General features: G+C 40.1%; 1 protein-coding gene and 1 long non-coding RNA gene across 2 annotated transcripts; both read right to left on the bottom strand.

Moving 5' to 3' along the window:
- Positions 1 to 862: 862 nt before the first annotated feature.
- Positions 863 to 1479, bottom strand: LOC137580179 (uncharacterized). Its single transcript, XR_011032965.1, has 2 exons — positions 1179 to 1479; positions 863 to 1122 (listed from the first exon to the last, which is right to left on the bottom strand). It is a non-coding gene; the product is annotated as an uncharacterized lncRNA (long non-coding RNA).
- A 1038-nt stretch (positions 1480 to 2517) lies between these two features.
- On the bottom strand, positions 2518 to 15944 carry LOC137580353 (uncharacterized). Its single transcript, XM_068294364.1, has 5 exons — positions 14919 to 15944; positions 14615 to 14826; positions 14197 to 14481; positions 3677 to 5873; positions 2518 to 2832 (listed from the first exon to the last, which is right to left on the bottom strand). The coding sequence occupies exons 1-5, from the start codon at positions 15942 to 15944 to the stop codon at positions 2518 to 2520; spliced, it is 4035 nt and encodes a 1344-aa protein (XP_068150465.1).
- Positions 15945 to 20482: the final 4538 nt, after the last annotated feature.

Below are 20482 nucleotides of genomic sequence, written 5' to 3'. Positions count from 1 at the left end.
TTTGTGTATTGAAGAATTGCGTTGCCAAGGACTGCAAGGGTATATAAACTTCGGCATAGCCGAAGTTAGCTTCTTTGGTATTTTCCCTCTTTTACTGAATTCGAGGTCCCAAATTGTAAGATCCTGGACTGCATTCAATCCGATATTAATTTGTCAACCCTCTCCTACTTTATATTAACATTTATAAAAAAAACTAAACTCCTCGTATTTTTACCAAATTAAAACTGAAGTATTTTCTGTTTGTGAGTCAATAGTTTCTTTTACTTTAAAACTCCATAGTAGTCGATTCAAAGCAAAATTCTACGAAAATGTGGGTTTACAGATTCTACGGAAGATTACCATTTATTTGTGTTGCTATTCCATGCTATCCTAGATGGCACTATCGTAGGATTTGCCCAGCATGTGTGCCCGCACTATAGACTACTCATGTTGGAAGAAATTGTATTATAATGTTAAATGGTTTGTCAACTTGCTATAGAGCTCACTGTTGCAGTATAAGGGGCCAAACTACCTGTCTGCTCTTGCGGTCAAAATGGTAGAAATCTGCCGAACGAGTGTATTTACTTCATTATCGCATATTTGCATTCAGGACCAAGCCAAATGTGTACAGGTTATTTATGCATTTGAAGGCTTCTTTGGTTTGGAGTCAGTTTTGTGTCCTCATGTAAGTGTGTGCGCGTCTGAAAATTGTCTCCTAACTACTTTGGCTCAACCATTAGACAATATTCGCGATGCAGTTTGGAAGTAGTTTTTGTGGTTTTGGTCATGCCCAAGCGATTTCATGGCTTTTTAATGCACTAAAAATTGGAATTGGAATTCACTTTGGTGTTAAGGTAAATATTAACTTGCTATTTGGGGAGCCTTTTCATTGATTACAGGGTTAGATTAAAGACCCTCGAAAAAGTTTAATAACAATAAATTTTGACTCACATTTGGTAAACAATGAATTTTGAATAATAATTATAAAATTTTAACTTAAAATTTACATTATATTATGGAGAGATGAATGTCATATTCTGGAGTCTTTCATTTCTTGTTGATATCTCCTCTCGGCACTAGAATATGGACAGCGCACAGGTTAACAACGTTTTTTTTCAATACCTTTGATTTTTGGTTGAAGTACTGCAAGGAGAGATACGAGGTAACAAGTAAACATAGACTTCTTTAGAATTTCTTACCATATTCTTGTATTTCTCTTTCTGTTGGCAAGTCAACCGATTCCAAGCCTTGGCTCCTTCACGGACAGTGTCTTGGGGCGAAAGGCCGCAACATTTCATCTTAAACTCCCGTAAAAGTTAAGGTATCCGTTGCAGGTTATTCTGGCTACTTTCTGCGGTTTATAGATCGGTCTTTCCTTACTTTCGCCCTGTTTTTTGCACTTACGCACTGTGGTATCCATAATTCTAAAATTAGTTTTACTATTTTTTTTAACTGAACTTTTTACTGAAAAATTTTTCTCAACCTACTTAGAATATTAGAATGATAATGAACTCAAATTCATGTTCACCACCAAAACAAATTCGGATGGCCTACTATTTGCTTAGTTTTAGTTATTTTGTATAAATATTAAGTAACAAGTATAGCCGCCACTCTTCGCTGTGCCCCCCGCTGGACTTGCTTTTCAGGCATGATCCTAACTGGTGGGGCTTGACTAGTCTACTCGGTTTCAGCAGATGAGGATTGAACACCCACCCCTCTGCGGCTTTGCTTTTTGGCTGTACTTTTGTTAATGCCATGTTTTATGTGTTTTTTTATCGAATTTAATTATTGTCCAGTCTGGACAGATACTTAACAGCAAAAAAAAAAAAAAAAAACAACAAAATTATTGGTACAATGCATGGCGATGCATCAAATGGATAGACGATCTAAAACTAATTATTTTTATTTAAAACTCTTTAGTATAGTCTAAAAAGTAGAAAACTTTGGAAGAAACTAGAAAAATACAAGCCAAATCTCCAGCATTTCAGAATTACTCGAATCTATGTTCTTTGAATGGAGTGGTTTAGCACACAGTTGTGCCAAAATGTGAAAAAAACGAGAGGGCCGGGGATAACTTCGACCGCGTCAAAGTTTGTATACCCTTGCAACTTTTTTGGTAACTCTCCTTACCTATGAGCCATCAATGTGGAAGAACGTTTTATCTAGAAAGGCTTATGTTTGAGAAAGAATGGCCTACAATCAAAGGAAATAACGAAGATATTGATCATCTGTCACTGTTTTCCAGCGATCCTTCCTATGGGAGCTATATGATAGAGTCACCCGATCTTTATCAAATTCGGCACAGTTATTAACAGATATATTAAACTAACAAATGTTTAATATGAAACCAATCGCGTTAAAAGTAACGAAGTTATTTACAAAAGTCACTGTTTTCGACCGATCGTTCCTATGGGAGCTATATGATATAGTGGTCCGATCCGGCTGAATCCGAGATCGGATGTGTATACGATAGAATACACATATTACTACTGGTAGCTCGGCCCTTCTTAATTGGGAGGAAGGACCAAGTGCTGGACGCTACTGTAGTTTTACGTAATAAGTTTGAATTCTTTCTACTGGAGGAAGAAAGATCAACTTTGCGACGGGACGCTTCACAATACCGCGAGCGGTAAGCAGTTCGACGACGCGGACATTGCCGTCACTGCCAGGGTGTGTTTGGTGGATTCGCCCGAGACGCCATTCATTAAATGGAAGATTGTCGTCTTTGAGTACCACCAGATCGCCCACTTCAAGGTTTTTAGAAGGGAATCGCCACTTTTTGCGCTTATGTAGCTCCTTCAGATACTCGTCTTTCCATCGGGTGCAGAAATGCTGACTCACGGCCTTCAGACGCTGCCACCGGTTAATGATAGACGGTACCTAAACCTTGATTTCAGGTTCCGTCACGGATAGCAATGGACCGCCCACTACGAAATGGCCTGGGGTCAAAGCTAAAGAGTCGGTGGGGTCTTCAGACATAGGAGAAATCGGCCGCGAGTTCAAACACGCCTCTACCTTAGCCAGCAGCGTAGAGAACTCTTCAAACCTTTGGTTGGAGGTGGCCTTGTAGAACAAAGTTTTAAAACTCTTAACTCCAGCCTCCCACAACCCTCCCATGTGTGGTGCCCCGGGAGGGATGAAATGCCACGGCAGATTCTGATGGCTGTAGTGGGATAATATTTTCTGCTGGGTAGAACTTAGGAAATCTTTTTCAAGCACTCTGGATGCACCTACGAAGTTTTTTTCCGTTGTCGGACTGCACTTGCTGGGGACACCCTCGCCTCAATACAAAGCGAGCGAATGCTGCCAGAAATGCTTCGGTACTCAAATCCGACGCTGCTTCAAGGTGAATGGCTTTGGTGGAAAAGCAAACAAAGACACACACATATCCCTTTGATATGCGGCAAGCGCGGCCGGTGAAACTCTTGATGTCGAAAGGACCTGCGAAATCTATCCCGGTGGTCGTGAAAGGACGTGCGAAAGTAGTTCGCTGGGCCGGAAGGGTGCCCATTAGCTGTGATTGCAGCCTTCTTTTGTAAATCACACAGACTTTGCATGAATTGACCACCGATATTACTAGATTCCACAGTCTTGGAATCCAGTATCTCTGTCGGATGAGACGGACTACTAGTTGGCTGCCCCCATGGAGAGAGATCTGATGCGTGAAAAGCACCAACAGCCGGGACAATGGACTTACTACTGGCAACAGAATGGGGTTACGCTCATCGTAACTAAGGGCCGCTGCTTGTTGCACGCGCCCACATGCTCGGATCACACCTGATGCGTCAATGAAAGGATTCCAATTGAGAATGGTGCTAGACGTGGGCAGAGATTTCTTCTGCTGTAGACACCGATGTTCCGTCGGAAAGTAATCACGCTGAGTGACTCGGATCAACGCCTGGAGTACTTGATTGATCTCGCTAGAGGTCACCTCCCCGGTGTAATCGTTTGGAAGTTTACGACACCTTCTGCCGAAACGGATCACATATGCTATCATTCGTAAGGCACGTGCCAGATTGGAAAAACAAGATAGTATCTCGTTGGCTGGCTTAGCGATCGCGACGTGGACCTTCACTACCCGCTTCTCCAAGGTAGTGTCTAGTGGGAGTGGTGTCGCTCGCTGCCAGGACTCTTGTGGTTCCCGTAGCCATGGTGGGCCGTGCCACCACAAATCCTTGTGTACCAGTTCCTGCGCACTCAGGCCGTGGCTAGGGAGATCTGCTGGATTGTCCTCTGAACGAACGTGATTCCATGGGGCGTCATTTGTTGCCGTCACAATTTTTGCTACCCGATTTGCGACAAACGTTGTCCATGTGCAGGGTGGCTTATTTAACCACGACAGTACGACGGTGGAATCTGACCAATAAAAAGCCTCCGCATTATCAACTGGAAGTTGCGGAAGAACTGCAGCTGCCAGTTCAGCTAGAAGTGTGGCTCCGCATAATTCAAGGCGGGGCAATGAAACCGTTTTAACCGGGGCTACTCTAGATTTCGCTGCAAGAAGGCAGCATGATATGCCTTGGTCATTGCTAACGCGCACGTAAATTGCGGCACCATAAGCCCGCTGTGACGCATCGCAAAAACAATGGAATTGGATGTCGGAATTTGGGTCATGAAGAACCCATCGTGGAATTCGGATCTGATCAAGGAAGGAGTAGCTCTTTGTAAAATCCTGCCACCTGTGATGGAGTTCACTGGGCAATTGATCATCCCACCCTAGCTCTTGTAGCCAAAGCTCTTGCATAAACACCTTGGCTTGAATCACAAAGGGAGCCAGCCAGCCAGCGGGATCGAATAACTTGGCGATCTGCCCGAGGACTTCTCGCTTAGTATAAGCTGACTTGACATCTTGGGGTGAGATGACAAAATAAAACTCATCCGTAGTCGCTTTCCATCGGATTCCCAGTGTTTTCGCTGTGCTAGCCTCTTCGATATCGAGGAAATCAGCATTCAGTAAATGACTCTTTGGAATGCAACTGAGCACGCTCTTCACATTCGATGTCCACTTGCGCAAAGGAAAGCCAGCTGAACCAAGAGCGTCTTGAAGTTCATTGACCATTGCGATTGCCGTTGCTTCATTATGAGCCCCTGCCAGGACATCATCGACATACATATAGGACTTGATAATATCGCTAGCCAAAGGAAATTTGGATTGTACATCACTTGCGAGTTGCTGAAGTACTCGGATGGCTAAGAACGGAGCACAGTTAATGCCAAACGTGACGGTATTCAGCTCGTAATCACCAAGTTGCCCCTCTTTATTTCGGAACAGGATCCTCTGAAATGGCGTATGGATTGGATCGACCATAATTTGGCGGTACATTTTTGTGATGTCGGCATTGAAAACTACTCGGAAAAAACGCCACTTGAGAATCTGAGTAGTGAGATCGGACTGAAGTACCGGACCAGGGTAAAGTATGTCGTTGAGACTTTCTCCGTTGGTGGACTTGCTAGAGGCGTTAAAGACTACCCGTACCTTTGTTGTGGTGCTGTCGGGCTTGAAAACCGCATGGTGTGGCAAATAAAAATTGTTATTAGTGCCGTCAAATGGAACCTGACGCATGTGGCCCAAGTCCAAATATTCTTGGATGAAGGCGTCATACTCAGTTTTTGCCGGAATATTTTTAAGGAGCCGGCTTTCGTTTTTTAGGAACTGAGCCAATGCCCCTGGTCTGGAATGACCAAGGTTGATGTTGGTTGGATCTCGAAACGGAAGTGAGACCGTATATCTCCCCGAAACATCTCTTCTTGTGGTCTTCTGGAAATCGACTTCGCAAACAGAGTCAGAATCTTCTACCGGTTTGCCCGGTAGATCCTCCACCTCCCAAAACCTTGTGAGAAGAGTTTCAAGTCCCTCCTCTCTGCTAACAGCGACCCTCGTGGAGAGTTCGATTCTGACAGCGGTGAGAAGCAGACGTGTCAAGAAATTAAGTGCTTAACAATCGGTGTTTCTGTAGTTTCTTTTCTACAATTAATTATTTTTTGAGTGTTTAATACAAATACTAACTGCCCATAGAGGCAGCAGCCCGTAATTATGATTGAGCATAATGCTCTCGACGATATGGACGTCAATTCTAATGATATAGACCTAGAAGAAATACTAGGTAACTCCAGAAAAAGAAAAAGTGTTTACTCTCCCACAAAGCATGAAAAAAAAAGCTCCGCGTAAATGCACTAACTACTACGAATTATTAGACATTGATTCGCAACGGTGCGACGAAAAAGTGCTTGAAAGCTTTACGCAGCATGTGCAATTACAAGCTGGTCTCAATAAAAGAAATAGTGCACAAAGCAAAAACTGCGATATAGTAACAACAAAAACAACAACAGCTTCAACAGATGAGCCCATACCATCACCGTCAACTTCCAAAGCTGCAAAAATCACCTCAACTATAACGGCGGGTACAGGGCCCAATGCAGAAAATATTAAAAAGTCCAGCAAAAACAACAATAAACATATACCCCCAATAAATGTGTTTAACATTGAAGCAAAACAAATAATAAAACTAATTAAAACTGGTTTAAAAATTACATAATTCACTATTAGAGAACTAAACCAAAACAAAACTGCCGTTTTCTTGACAAACATGAACGATTACATAAAAGTACGTGGCCACCTGGAAAAATCCAACGCTCAATTTTTCTCCTATACACCTAGGAGCCTCAAAACCAAAACATATCTAATGAAAGGCCTAAGTGGGGATTCAGACGTACAGAAAATTTTCAGTGATTTAAAAACTTTTGAATCAGAAGCTCTAAAATTCGTACAAGTAAAACCCTTCAGCACAAAATCCTCTGTGGAACGGAAAATTGTCTTACCTATGTTTTTGGTGCAAATAAGCGCAGAAAGCAGCGCAAATGCTTTAAAAGCAATTAAGGCGATTCAACATCATTGCATTAAATGGGAACCACTGCGCCGAGCGGAGATTCCTCAATGTAGAAAGTGTCAACGTTTTTTTCACAGTTCTGCTAACTGTAACCTTCCATCTAGATGTGTGAAATGTGGTGCCCAGCACGGCGACGCACCCTGCCCCATCCTCAAAAACTCTGAGTGTAACAAGGAGGAACTGTTCTGTGTACTCTGCAAGAAGAGTGGCCACCCGGCCTCGTATAAAGGATGCGAGCGATACAAAGAACTCCAACAGAGGATCAGGGATAAGAAAAGACAAACACCATTAACCCTAAACTATTCTACTAAACTAATTAACCCTAATATAAGATACGCCGATGTATGCAAAGAAGCGAATATAGGTAATCTAAATTTAGACCCCCAAAGTGATTCAGTTCTTATAAATATACAAAAATCTCTTTTAGCTTTAAGTAAACAAATTGAAAATCTTCAAAAACAACTCGAATTTCAAACCGCTCGGGTAGACACTATTTGTAATTTAGTATACACATCATGAATACTATCAGGCACCCCACGAACATTAAAAATACTTTAAAAATAATTTCAATTAACGTAAATTCACTAGTTAGTACATCCAAAAGAATTGAGCTCAATCAGTTCATTATTGAAAACAAGCCCGATATCCTTATGTTGAATGAAACCAAGCTCAATCGCATGCACAAATTGTACATAAACGGATACGAAGTAATAAGAAAAGATAGAGACATCGGTTCCAGAGGGGGAGGCGTCGCAATACTAATAAAAAATAGTATAAAATATCAGAGACAATATAATCACAATTTAAACCTTTTCTCCCACATTGAGGCATGTGTGGTAAAGCTTTATTTACAGTCTAATAAATGCATATTTCTGGCTGCCGTATACTGTCCTTCAGGAAACGAAAGCGGTTCATTTCAAAACGAACTTAACATTTTATTTGAAACTCTTAAGCTTGACAACACTAGCCACCACTATATTATAGCTGGTGACATGAACTGTAAACATACAAATTGGGGCAATTCATGCTGCAATCCAAAGGGTAACTCTCTTCAAAACTTCTTGTGTCGCAACGAAATTAGGTATCGTTGTAATTTATATGCCTCTCAAACACCATCTTTCGAAAGATCAAGCTCCTTCTTAGATATTTGCCTGTCAGATCATAACTTAATGATACACAAAACTAATGAATCTGTGAACTGCTTAGAATGCTTGGACTTTGATAGTGACCACCGTGCAATTGTAATAAATGTATCTTGCCAGGGTAGAGACGATTTTTTTCTTCTTTCTGAACCACGACAATTATTAAAACGCGATTTTAAAAGGACCAACTGGGTCTCATTTAAGAATAAATGTTCGTCCTTGCTTCAAAGAGAAATACCTACTCCCAATGATTATAATTTATCTAATACAGAAATAGACTATCACTTACTGAAGTTAGAAAAGATCCTTACAACGGCAATCAATAAAAGTGTACCAAAATACAAGAATACTCATACACTAGACATACTCACTAAAAGTAGTGTTATCAAAAAATTACAAAAAGAAAAAAGCAAGGTCCTAACACTTATAAAAAAACACAATAGACTAGAACAAATAGTTCCACTCTCTACTCTACAACTAGCAAAAACCAAATTAAAACTTATCAAGAAACTTATGACTGAAAACATAATATTGCACTACAACAAGATGGTGGGGTCTCAGCTTCTTAACTTAACTCCTTCTGATCCACTTAAATTTGCAACAATTAAAAAATGTTTTCTTAAAGGTATCAGCCATACTTTAGATCACATAACCATACCAGACACTGTCGATTTCAGAAACCTCCTGCAAAAGGCCGATACACACCCCGATTTTCTTTACAAAGACCCTGGTTCAAACAATTTAGTGCTGGAAAATGAGCAAGCCATTCTCAACTTTATAGGTAATTTTTTTGAAGTGGTCCACTCTGAAAAACAGAGTGCAGGGACCAATTCTGTCCATAGCAATGTAGAGTACTGTTTCAATCAATTTTTAGATATTAAAAAATAGATTTGACAACATACAATCTACACTTATTGAATTCAGCGTAAACAAAAGAGCTAATTGCCTAACAAAAAGCCAGACTGATGACTATTTTATTACAAGCAATGAACTAAGTGCAATATTCGTTAACTTAAAGCCTAAAACCTCATCAGGAATCGATGAAATCCCAAACATAATTCTGAAACATATACCAAAAGGCCTTCTTTTTGAATATTGTTCAATTTTTTACCCCTCTTTTTGGAAAACTGCTAAGCTAGTAGTCATACCAAAGAAAAAGGTAGACAAGAACGAAATAAATAACCTACGACCTATTAGTCTACTCCCTAATATAAGCAAAGTATTTGAGATACTAGTTAATTTAAACATACATAAAATTTGTGCCAAAAACAAAATCGTATGCAACAGTTCGGATTTAAATCTAATCACTCAACACTTCATGCAATGAACCTCTTAACATCTGAAATCAACTGGAATTGGAACAAAAAGCATGTTGTTGGCGCTTGTTTTGTCGATCTTGAAAAAGCATTTGATACGGTTTGGATTAAAGGACTAATTGCAAAATTAATTAGCTTCAAATTCCCCTTACACCTTCTAATGTCAATATACAATATGATCTCATTTCGGAAGTTTGTGGTTCATTTAAATGGCACAACTAGTAGTTCACAGTTTAAAGCAATCAATGGTTTGCAGCAGGGCACCGTAAATGCACCTACGTTGTTTACTATCTTCATACACGATTTACTGGAAAAAATTGAAAATATTATAGCCTACGCTGATGATATTGTTATCTACAATGCAGACAAAACAATAGCCAAAATTAACAAAAACCTACAAAAAGCTTCAATACACTAGAAGAATTTACACTAAACTGGCATCTTAAAATAAATATTAGTAAATGCGAAAGTATTCTTTTTCGACCTCCAATTAGCAAATGCAATTATAATGTCAGAAAAAATTGGAAAAGATTCCAAGTTGTCTCTAACATGTCCAACGAACCCATTCCTCTCGCTAATAGGGTGAAATACTTGGGGGTACATTTTGACAAGTTCCTTTACTTTAATGATCACATCAATCTACAACTCTCCAAGGCAATGAGCGCATATCAATTGTACAGAAAGGCATTTAGCTCCAAAATACTCAATAAAAAAGTGAAAGTCTTGCTATATAAAGTTGTCATCAGGCCCATAATAACGTACGGTTGCCCAATATGGTACTTAATTTCACCATCATACCATCATGTTTGAAAGAAAGATTCTTAGAGCTTGCACCTCATTATATAGAACTCCAGCTAGTAACTGAATAAGATTTTATTCCAACAATAAACTTTATAACGCTGCAAGTATAATAAGGATTGATAATCAAATTATAAATCTTATTAGAAGGCACATCTGCCGCTGTCTGGAGAGCTCTAACGATCTTATTAAGGCTCCATACTATGAAGATGATCTCTACTTAGAGCAAGCAATTTGTAACGGGTTCTCACCCCCTGAATCATTCCTTTTTCTAGATAAAAGAGGATTTATACAAGACAGTTGCGGCATACCTATCCTTTACCACATTCTGAGAAGAGCAAATAATAAGTCAATACAATCAAAAAGCTTAACTGTTGAAAATAAAAGATTTGATACATCTGTATCGATCAGAGACAAAGAATTCCAGTTAGCATCAAGGAAGCTTTTCTGGTGGCTCATAGAAATTGAGGCTCGGTCTTAAAATTTGTTTTCTTCTCTTCTTTTATCTTAAACTACCCTACTTACGCATATTTTTTTTATACCCTTGCAGAGGGTATTATAAAATTGGTCAGAAGGAGACGTTTCCGACCCCATAAACTATATATATTCTTGATCAGCATGAGAAGCTGAGTCGATATAGCCATGTCCGTCTGTTCGACCGTGCGTATGCGTTTTACTGTGCTTTTTATTATCTGGAGCAGATCGAGGATGAAAAATATCAGGATCGGACCACTATATCATATACATATGTAGCTCTAGAAGAAACATTTTCATAAAAATTGGAGTATCGCTATGAAATTTATATATGTGATAGTATTGGATATAAAACACCAGATCCCGAAATTTGAATCTGATCGGATAAATAGAACACAAGTTACAGTCACTATAAATCGGCTCTGCTGCCGGCAGTGCTGCTTGCTGTATGAAGAAGAAGAAGAACAAATGGGAAATATTTGCTTAAGCTACTCGGGCCCAAACCGCGCTTAAATTACATAAATTTGGTATCAAACGAAAGAGAAAAATTTCACGAGCACCACCTCAGGTGCGCCTTGACGATTTATTCCGTAGTTTTTGTGTAAATAACAAAAGAAAATTTATGTTTTTAGCGGGACTATAGCTGAAAGTAGCTGTTTCCGGCTAGAAAAAAACTTTCAAATTGTTGAGATAGTGTTGCCAGATGCCAAATTTCAGATACTCGAAGACGCGGGCTTTTTTGAATCTTTTGTTCGCACTACTTTCAACAAACGAAAATATTGTTGAATATTGTTTATAGAACAATTAAAGTTCAGAATACAATGCCGAGCAGCCGAATTCCTTGATTTTATAATTTAAAGTAAAATATTTGGCTACCAGGGCGTTCAAACAACGCCCAAAAAAAAAAAATAGCGTATGCCAACATTGAAATCTAGCTTTAACCGATTTTCCACTTTTCAACACTGAAATCTCGATTGTTTTTTTTATCGATTGTTAATCGAAGCCTTTCCCATACCTAATACTTCACGTGGTGCCGACTTGCCGACTTGTGTGACGCTTCATCAGTTGCTTTTTGGCTCTCGAGATGAGAGCAACAGCAACTTAAACTATTTTTCACATTACTTTTCCCTTCTATTACTTTTTTAAAATTTAACATTTTTAAAACGCATTACCCGGTTCTAAAAGTTAAAGAGCGAACAAAAACTTCGACTTTTAAATTAAATTACGGTTGCAAACGATGGCAGTTATGGCCAACAATCAACTGTCTCTACATTATATGTATAACAATGTATTGTTAATTCTAAAACTTAATTTCTAAAATGTTTTTTAAATACTCTTGCATCCGGTTCCCGCTTACTCTGAAGTCTGTCGATATTAATTTAGTCTTTTGGAAACTCGGTCTCCGAAAAAAGCCGTCAGGTACGACCAATTATGGTTCCCGCTACTCTGAAGTCATATTAATTAGTCTTTGAAACTGGTCCGAAAAAGTGCCGAGGGACACCAATATGGTTCCCGCTACCTAAAGTCTGTCGATATTAATTTAGTCTTTTGGAAACTCGGTCTCCGAAAAAATGAGTGCCGTCGAGGTGACCGACCAATTATGGTTCCCGCTTACTCTGAAGTCTTTCATCGTGAATTCAGACCCGCGGTAACTCCGTTTCCGAAAAAAACGAGGCTGTTGGCCGTTCGTTAACTTATATTTATATTTTAAGAAAAATCTTTTATTTTTGTTAACTCAATTAAGCTGTCAGCGTCCAAGTAAAACTCGACCGCTTTATTTTCCTTTGAGCACGCGTTCAAAACGTTTCTATTGATGACAATAAGACTTGGAAGAGAAATAGCCTCGTAGCCATCTATTCCACAGATTACGTCCATCACCCACTCCATGGTGTGTTCCATTATATTCCGGGACGGGAGTTTCAATGTTGAACTTTAGAGTCTAGACAGACTACGTTTCTAGAGTCAACAAATTGTGCATGACAACTGCTTAGTTCTTTAGGCATATCATCTTCCTCTTCTGAATGAAAAGCACGAGATTTAATATCTCATTGGCCCGTCCCGCAATCTTAAGAAAGGAATTATAACTTGTGTTTTATTTCTTTAGAAATATAATTCTTTCTGGTCAAAGGTTGTTACAGGCGGACGCTTAAATTACTACTACAAATCTTTTTTTTCGGGGCGAACTTCAACGAATTGTGCAGGACAACTGCTTGATTCTTAGGCCATCTGCTGTCCATCTTTCTTTTCTGAACGAAAAGCAAGAAAAAAAATCTCACATTGGCCCATCCAGTAATCTTACAAGCATTGATGGATTACATCATTATTATCAATCTATTTCATATATGTAGCTTGATTACTTATTACTTTAAACTACTTGCTCTATTATTCTCCATTGGGCATTAATTTTAAATGTTAAGTCAAATAGAATCAAGTGATCCGATTTTCAATTTCCATTTGTTTTTATACCCTTGGAGAGGGTGTTATGAAATTGGTCTCCCAAAAGGAGACGTTTCCGACCTCATAAAGTGTAAATACAGTCGCGAACTTAAAAATAGCACCACTTGCTGACATCATGTGTTCAAAGGATTCCTAATAATACATATAAACATTTCCTACTAATGGATTCAAAAAAAAAAAAAAAATCTGATCAATTTTATAATACCCTCTGCAAGGGTATAAAAAATATTAATATCGAACTACTTAAAATTAAATAATACCCTCTGCAAGGGTATAAAAATATCAAAGAAGCTAACATCGGGTATGCCGAAGTTTATATACCCTTGTAGTCCGTCTGTGCGTATGCGTTTTACTCAGCCGTCTTAAAAGCTATCGGGCTGAAATTTTTTTTCGGGGGTTTTTATTACCCGGGAAAAATAAAGTATGAAAACCATCAGGATCGGACCACTATATCATATAGCTCTAGAAGAACTAGGAGAAACATTTTCACAAAAATCGAGTATGCTATGAAATTTACATATATGATAATATTAGATATAAAACCCCAGATCCCAAAATTTGAATCTGATCGGATAAATAGAACATAAGGTACCGTCAATATAATAATCGGCTCTGCTCCCAGCTCTGCCGGCAGCGCTGCTTGCTGTCTACTACGTCGTGCGTTGCTTTGCTTAGGGAATGAGGGAAGAAGAAAAATTGTGAAGTTGAATTGAGTTGCAGAAAACTAATTTCAAAATGTAAAAATATTATTGCCAAGGACTGCAAGGGTATATAAACTGCGGCATAGCCGATGTTATTTTCTTTGATATTTTTTCCTTACTTTTTGTTGCGATCGATTTTGGTTTCATTACACTAATTTAGCTTTTAAGTATATATACAAAAACAAATTTATTTTTGAAAAGAAAGTCTAAATTACAAACATCTATTTCTGCCGAGAGCTCGATGAGAGACTAGCATAAGTTGAAAAAAAAATGATATACTGTTATTTATTAAGTCAACCTAACTCAATTAACCAATAAATGAAATTAAACAAAAAAAAAAAAAAAACCCTCGTGGTGAACGCGGCACATGAACTAACGGGGATGCAACGGGCCTGAAATGACCCAACCGAATCTCGTCTCTTGAGCCATTAAAGATCCGCACACTTCGGTCTGGATGCCGGAAAGAGTCACCGCTGGTATGACATCAATGCCAAGAAGTAGATCGATCTTTGCCTTTAATCTGAAGGAGGGGTCGGCTAGAGGAATATTGGGCATTCCTTCCAGTCTGGCTTGGGCTATCGTACATGACGGCAAATCATCAGCAACTTGGGACAAGACAAAAGCTTCTATCTCTATCTGGACTGGAGGTCCATGCGATGACCGAATGCTTATGTGACAGACCTTCAAGGTTCTATTGATCTTTCCGTTAATGCCTGTCACTTCGGCCCTGACAGTTTGGAATGGTAACTTCATGAGTCGGAACATTCTTTCGGATATGAAATTGGCTTCCGAAGCCGGGTCTAATAGCGCCCGTGAAGCATAAGTAGTGCCCTTGTGCCAAAAGTCCACGATGGCTGTACCTAAAATTTATCTCGTGAGGACTTCCCCTCAGAGGTAAAGTAAGTCGGACAATAATTCTTGTAGGCCTTGCCTCAGAGGTAAAGTAAGTCCGGACAATATTGTGCGAACTGGGCTGAGCTGGGACCGGCGTTGGATTATTCTCCGGTCGGGCGTCCTTGTGCAAGAGCAGTATGTGCTGAATCGACTCGGACAATCTTTTACTTGATGTCCTCTTGCGAAACAGTTCAGACAAAGGGACTTTTTCTTTATGTATGCCACCCTCTCTGGCACCGTCATCTGAAGAAAGCGGGGACATCGACGCACCGGGTGATTCTCCTTCATACAGAGATCACGGGATTTTAGTTTGGTGGTCACCTTGGCTTCAAATGTATTAGCCTTTCGGGTGGCTGGAAGCGGATTTCGTGGAGGTTTCGGTGTGGGAACCGAAATAGCCATTGCAGTTGTATTTTCCACTGCTTCGAGCGTACGGAACCGCTCAGTGAGGAAATCGTCCATCATTTGCCACTCTGGAATGGCAGTCTTGTCTCCCAGAAATTGTTCCCATAATGAAAGGGTATTCTTTGGCAATTTGATGGAACAGAAAAATACGAACATGCCTCCCCAAGTGGTTACTGGCAGGCCACAGTGCTCAAAAGCGCGAATGGATGCCTGCAGAGCATTCTGATGATCCTGTAATGCTTTTCCGGACTCATGGGAAATTTGAGGCAGGTCAAGAAGTGCTCGGAATTGGCTGTTCACGATAAGTCGCTTATTTTCGAAACGCTGTTTGAGTGCATTCCATGCCGTTTCAAAACCATCATTTGTAAGCGGGAATTTTGCTACAATGAGGTTGGCTTCACCCCTCGTTTTCGCTAGGAGATGGTACAGCTTTTCAACGGGGGAAATTCGCGAATCGCTTATGTAGATGGCTGTAAACAAGTCACGGAACGTGGGCCATTTTAAGTAATCTCCCGTAAATACTTCTGTGTCAATGGGTGGCAATCGACAGCCTCGTTCTGCTGGTGCAGCGGTAGGCGCATGACGGTTCGGAGGAGTAGGAGCAGAGCCTTCATGGATAAGCTCGTTTAATCGAGCCGTGCATCGCTCGTAAACTTGATAGCATTTGTCATATTTAGCTTGGATGGCTAAATCTTCAGAGTTATCATCTTTACCATCTGTGAGTGCCTCGCATTTCTCATATTCCTGCTCGACCTTCTCCCCCAACGCTTGAACTCGATCACGACGGACTTGGAGCGTAAATACGCTGACCTCGGACAGTGAAGTGACGTGGGTGTCGACTTCAAACTGAATTAGTTTATCGCAAATGAAAACAAACTTCTTCAAAGCCATGGTGGAAGCAGCTAAAACCCTTTTGGTTTCGGACCGAGTGACTCTTGGGGCGGTTACCAAAAATCTGTGGAAGTGGTACCAATGATTTGACCTCTTTTTGGCTTGCTCGTCGCGGCTCTGACGTGGCTTGCTGAAAGGTCGTGCTCGATGGTGCGGACGTGAGAGTTAATGGACTAGAGAGGGTCTGAAATGCTCGGGAGGGAGGAGTAGTAGGGCTGGTACTCCTCTGGCGCTGACCTGGAGCAGCAATTGAGGATTTGCTCGGGGCTGCAGTGTTCTCAGTGGCCTTCTCGTCCTTTGACCGGCTCGTGCTCATAACCCCAGCGAGTGGCGGTTATAAAGTGGTGAGCTGGTTTGGCACGGCTTGAAAATTAGCCAAAGAGACCAACTGGAACGTTTGGGAAAAACTGGAACACTACCAAACCACTTAAAGAACGGCTTTGAAACGCCTTGAAATAGATTGAAAATCCAGGAAACGAGCTGGTACGTTTGGAATGACTTGGAACACTGCCAACGTTTGGGTTGAAACACTTTGGAATTGAAATAGAACCAAAGATACGACTTGAAACGAGTGGAAGCAATTTGGAATTGGAATCTAACTCCAAAGATGCGACTTAGAACGGGTTGAAACACTTTGGAATTCAAATAGAACCAAAGATACGACTTGAAACGAGTGGAAACACTTTGGAATTGGAATCTAACTCCAAAGATACGCCTTGGAACGCGTGGGAATACTTTGGATTTAAAATATAACTCCAAAGATGCGACTTGAAAACGCGTGGAAACACTTTGGAATTGGAATCTAACTCCAAAGATACGACTTGGAACGCGTGGGAATACTTTAGAATTGAAATAGAACCAAAGATACGACTTGAAACGCGTGGAAACAAAATAAACAAAAGCGCGGAACACAAATTTTTAATAATTAAATATTATTCGATTTTTCCTCAACGTGACCCTTCAACATATATACCCCACAAAGTGCCTGCCAACCTAGGGTATACAGCACAGCTACTTTTGGTCGTTTGCTTTGTGCCGGTCTTTGGCACATGAGCTTGCAGCTGTGCTGGTATACTGCAGTTAAGCGGTACTTATGTATGCACGTATGTATGTATGTATATATATATACCTATAATTTGGAAAAAAATTACTTAGCTTGAAATATGGATGAAATTCCACCGATGCTAATGGTTCGAGAGGATCTTAGTATCCGGCTCGAAGGACCAAATGTTTATGTAGGGGGTCGAACTTTCTTCTGGTTTGGGGCAGCTAGATGAATTTTCCCTTTTTCCTCTTTTTCTCCCAGTAAAGTGTTGACACGCAGAGAAATTTCACTTCACTTGTATGTATATTCAGGTATATAATTCAACTAAAACTAGCTTACTTAAGAGCAGGGCACCAAGCCCCGCTTGGAGCGAAGTGTGGGGAGAGCGATGGGCATCATCGGGAGAGCGGCGCGAGTTGAAAGCTTCCGCCTCCTTTAACCCTTGTGTTGCCCGGTTGGGCATAAACAATACATATATATATATACAAGCCTACGTGCAAAATTTCAGCTCTGCAGCTCTTACGGTCTAGGAGGAGTTTGCGTTGATCCAGACTGACGGACGGATGGACATGGCTATTTGAAATCGTCTCGTCGTGCTGATCAAGAATATATATACTTTGTATGGTCGGAGATGCTTCGTTCTATGCGTTGCACACTTCTGACCAAAATTAATATACCCTTTTTGCAAGGGTATAAAAACGTTGTTAACCTGTGCGCTGTCCATATTCTAGTGCCGAGAGGAGATATCAACAAGAAAGAAAAGACTCCAAAAAGGATCCCCATCCGCATATGACATTCATCTCTTCATAATATAATGTAAATTTTAAGCTAAAATTTTATAATTATTATTCAAAATTCATTGTTTGCCAAATGTGAGTCGAAATTTATTGTTATTAAACTTTTCGAGGGTCTTTTATCTAACCCTGTAATCAATGAAAAGGCTCCCCAAATAGCAAGTTAATATTTACCTTAACACCAAAGTGAATTCCAATTCCAATTCTTAGTGTATTTAAAAGCCATGAAATCGCTTGGGCATGACCAAAACCACAAAAACTACTTCCAAACTGCATCGCGAATATTGTCTAATGGTTGAGCCAAAGTAGTTAGGAGACAATTTTCAGACGCGCACACACTTACATGAGGACACAAAACTGACTCCAAACCAAAGAAGCCTTCAAATGCATAAATAACCTGTACACATTTGGCTTGGTCCTGAATGCAAATATGCGATAATGAAGTAATTACACACGTTCGGCAGATTTCTACCATTTTGACCGCAAGAGCAGGCAGGTAGTTCGGCCCCTTATACTGCAGCAGTGAGCTCTATAGCAAGTTTTAGCGCGCAGAAACTAATTGTTTAAACTTTTTGCCACGCCATCTTCCGCCCCCGGAATTTACATAGAACTGATTTCCTTTAAAACTATGACAGCTTTTTTTGCAGACTAGCTTAATAGACACGCAGATATTGGATATTTAAACATTTTGCCACGCCCACTTCCGACCCGCAAATTAAACAAAACTGATTTTCTCGAAAAGTAAGAAAGCTAAAGTCACCAAATTTAGTATGTACACTGGATTAGTATGCGCGCAGAGTATATATATTTTCATATTTTGCCACGCCCACTTCCGCCTCCATAATTTAGAAAAAACCGATTTCCTCCTGTATTTTTTTGACTATCGCATTCAAATTCGGCAGACTAATTAATCTTATCTATTTCTACCAAACTACCAAATTTTATTGAAATCGGACTAGAAACATGCAAAATATGCGTATGAAAGTATTTTACTACGCGATCCATAAGGCCAAAATTGGCCGTTGGCTAGTGACGGCGCTAGAGTGCTCGTGTGTTTGTAGAGTGAGCGAGATAGCATATGGTATGAGAGGAATGTAAAAACAATTTAATAGACGTTTATTTGGTTTACGAAATTTGAAATATTTGTTTCATCTGGTGTATTATACCCAAGTCGGCGAGTCGTCTTACTTTATTTTATTATTATTTTTTATTTTATTTGTACTTAATTTGTTATTATTATTTTTTTTTTTTTTTGTCAAGAGTATATGTACATACATATATGTTTACATAACTGGTTTGAAGCTAAGTAAGATTCTTGCGCGTTGCACTAATCATGCCTAAGGGCGGACAGACATCAGTTATGTTGCACATATCTATATATGTACATATGTACATACATACATATACATATGTATGTACATACTGTGTTGTATTTTGATTTCCTTTTTGTATTTTGTATTGTATTTGTATACGAAAATTGAAGCAGGCCAGGATCCTTGCTCGATGCAGTGATCCTGTCCAGCATCAAGTTCTGTACTATTGGGAATTAAAATCTGCTTCATTCACCTTTTCACTGTAATTCACTGTTTTACTTTCACTACTTTAGCCTTGGTAACTTGTAATTATTATTATTTTTTTTTTTGTAATGAGCAAAGATGTCCACACGCAACGAGATTCAAGACTTAAATGATTTGTCGCTGATTTCGCAAGGTAACGCAGCATCTTTGGCGATTATTTAGAAATATTTTCTGCGGCGACAAAAAAAATTAAAATAAATCGGTTCTTAACGTCGGGGTTTTGTATGCGGAATTGATCAAATATTACGGAGCCACATCACTGGCGTGCTGCTCTAGCTATGCCACAAATGGAAACTCAAAGTAGTACCAATACCAAGACAATAATGTACACACATATGTATGTATGTACATACATATATACATTGATATTTAACTGTCTTGTACTGTCTTGATCGCTCTGTCCGATACAGTAGGTTCGACCGTTACATGCCCTCTTATGCACTAAATGATCTTTAGCAAGATTAGACAATAATTTGTGCAGTACAATTAAAATTGCTTAAATTTTATACTACACATGCATGCATCATCAGGGCACAGGGCAAAGGGATATGGCTGTACAGTTGCTATTTGCCGCCCAGTCTGTGCCTTACGGACTTCTGCAAGGCGCTAGATGAACTGACGACCGACACACAGCCCCACCTTAATCGCGGGAGACTTCAATGCATGGACACAGGAATGGGAAAGATCCTCCACAAACGCGCGTGGCCGCGCTCTGCTCGACGCTTTTGCCTCCCTAGACGTCGAACTATTGAACCATGGCACCCAAAACACGTTCAATCGGGCTGGTAGGGGATCAGTGATAGATCTTACGTACGCAAGCAGTGGCCTTGCGAGGACATCAGCCTGGAAACTGGATAATTGTTACACGGCGAGCGACCATGAGGCGATCTGTGTTACTATAGGCCGTGAAGCGGATGGACGACAGCACGCAGCGCACCCCCTCCCTGTCGACATGCCCTTCAAAGAAGACACGCTGGACCCCCAGGCGTTCTCTTCAATGCTGTCCCGGCAAAGTTTCACAGCAACCACGGCACAAGAAATGGCGAACGAAGTCTGCAGTATGTTGGCAGCTGCAAGCACGGCAAGTATGGCCCAATCCAGACCATTCAGAAGCCACTACAA

Source organism: Drosophila tropicalis, unplaced genomic scaffold (assembly GCF_018151085.1).
Source record: "Drosophila tropicalis isolate 14030-0801.00 unplaced genomic scaffold, ASM1815108v1 contig_1190, whole genome shotgun sequence".
Classification (NCBI taxonomy): Eukaryota; Metazoa; Arthropoda; class Insecta; order Diptera; family Drosophilidae; genus Drosophila; species Drosophila tropicalis.
Note: the sequence above shows the minus strand (reverse complement) of the source record. Positions and strands in the feature narration are given on the sequence as shown.

Excerpts from the sequence above, each read along its gene's own strand:
- LOC137580353 (XM_068294364.1), bottom strand. The coding sequence starts at position 15,944 with ATGGCTTTGAAGAAGTTTGTTTTCATTTGCGATAAACTAATTCAGTTT. Across the intron at positions 14,827-14,918 it reads GTATGAAGGAGAATCACCCG|AGGACATCAAGTAAAAGATT; the intron begins GTGCGTCGATGT and ends CTGTTTCGCAAG. Across the intron at positions 5,874-14,196 it reads TCCGGCATCCAGACCGAAGT|AATCGAACTCTCCACGAGGG; the intron begins GTGCGGATCTTT and ends CACCGCTGTCAG.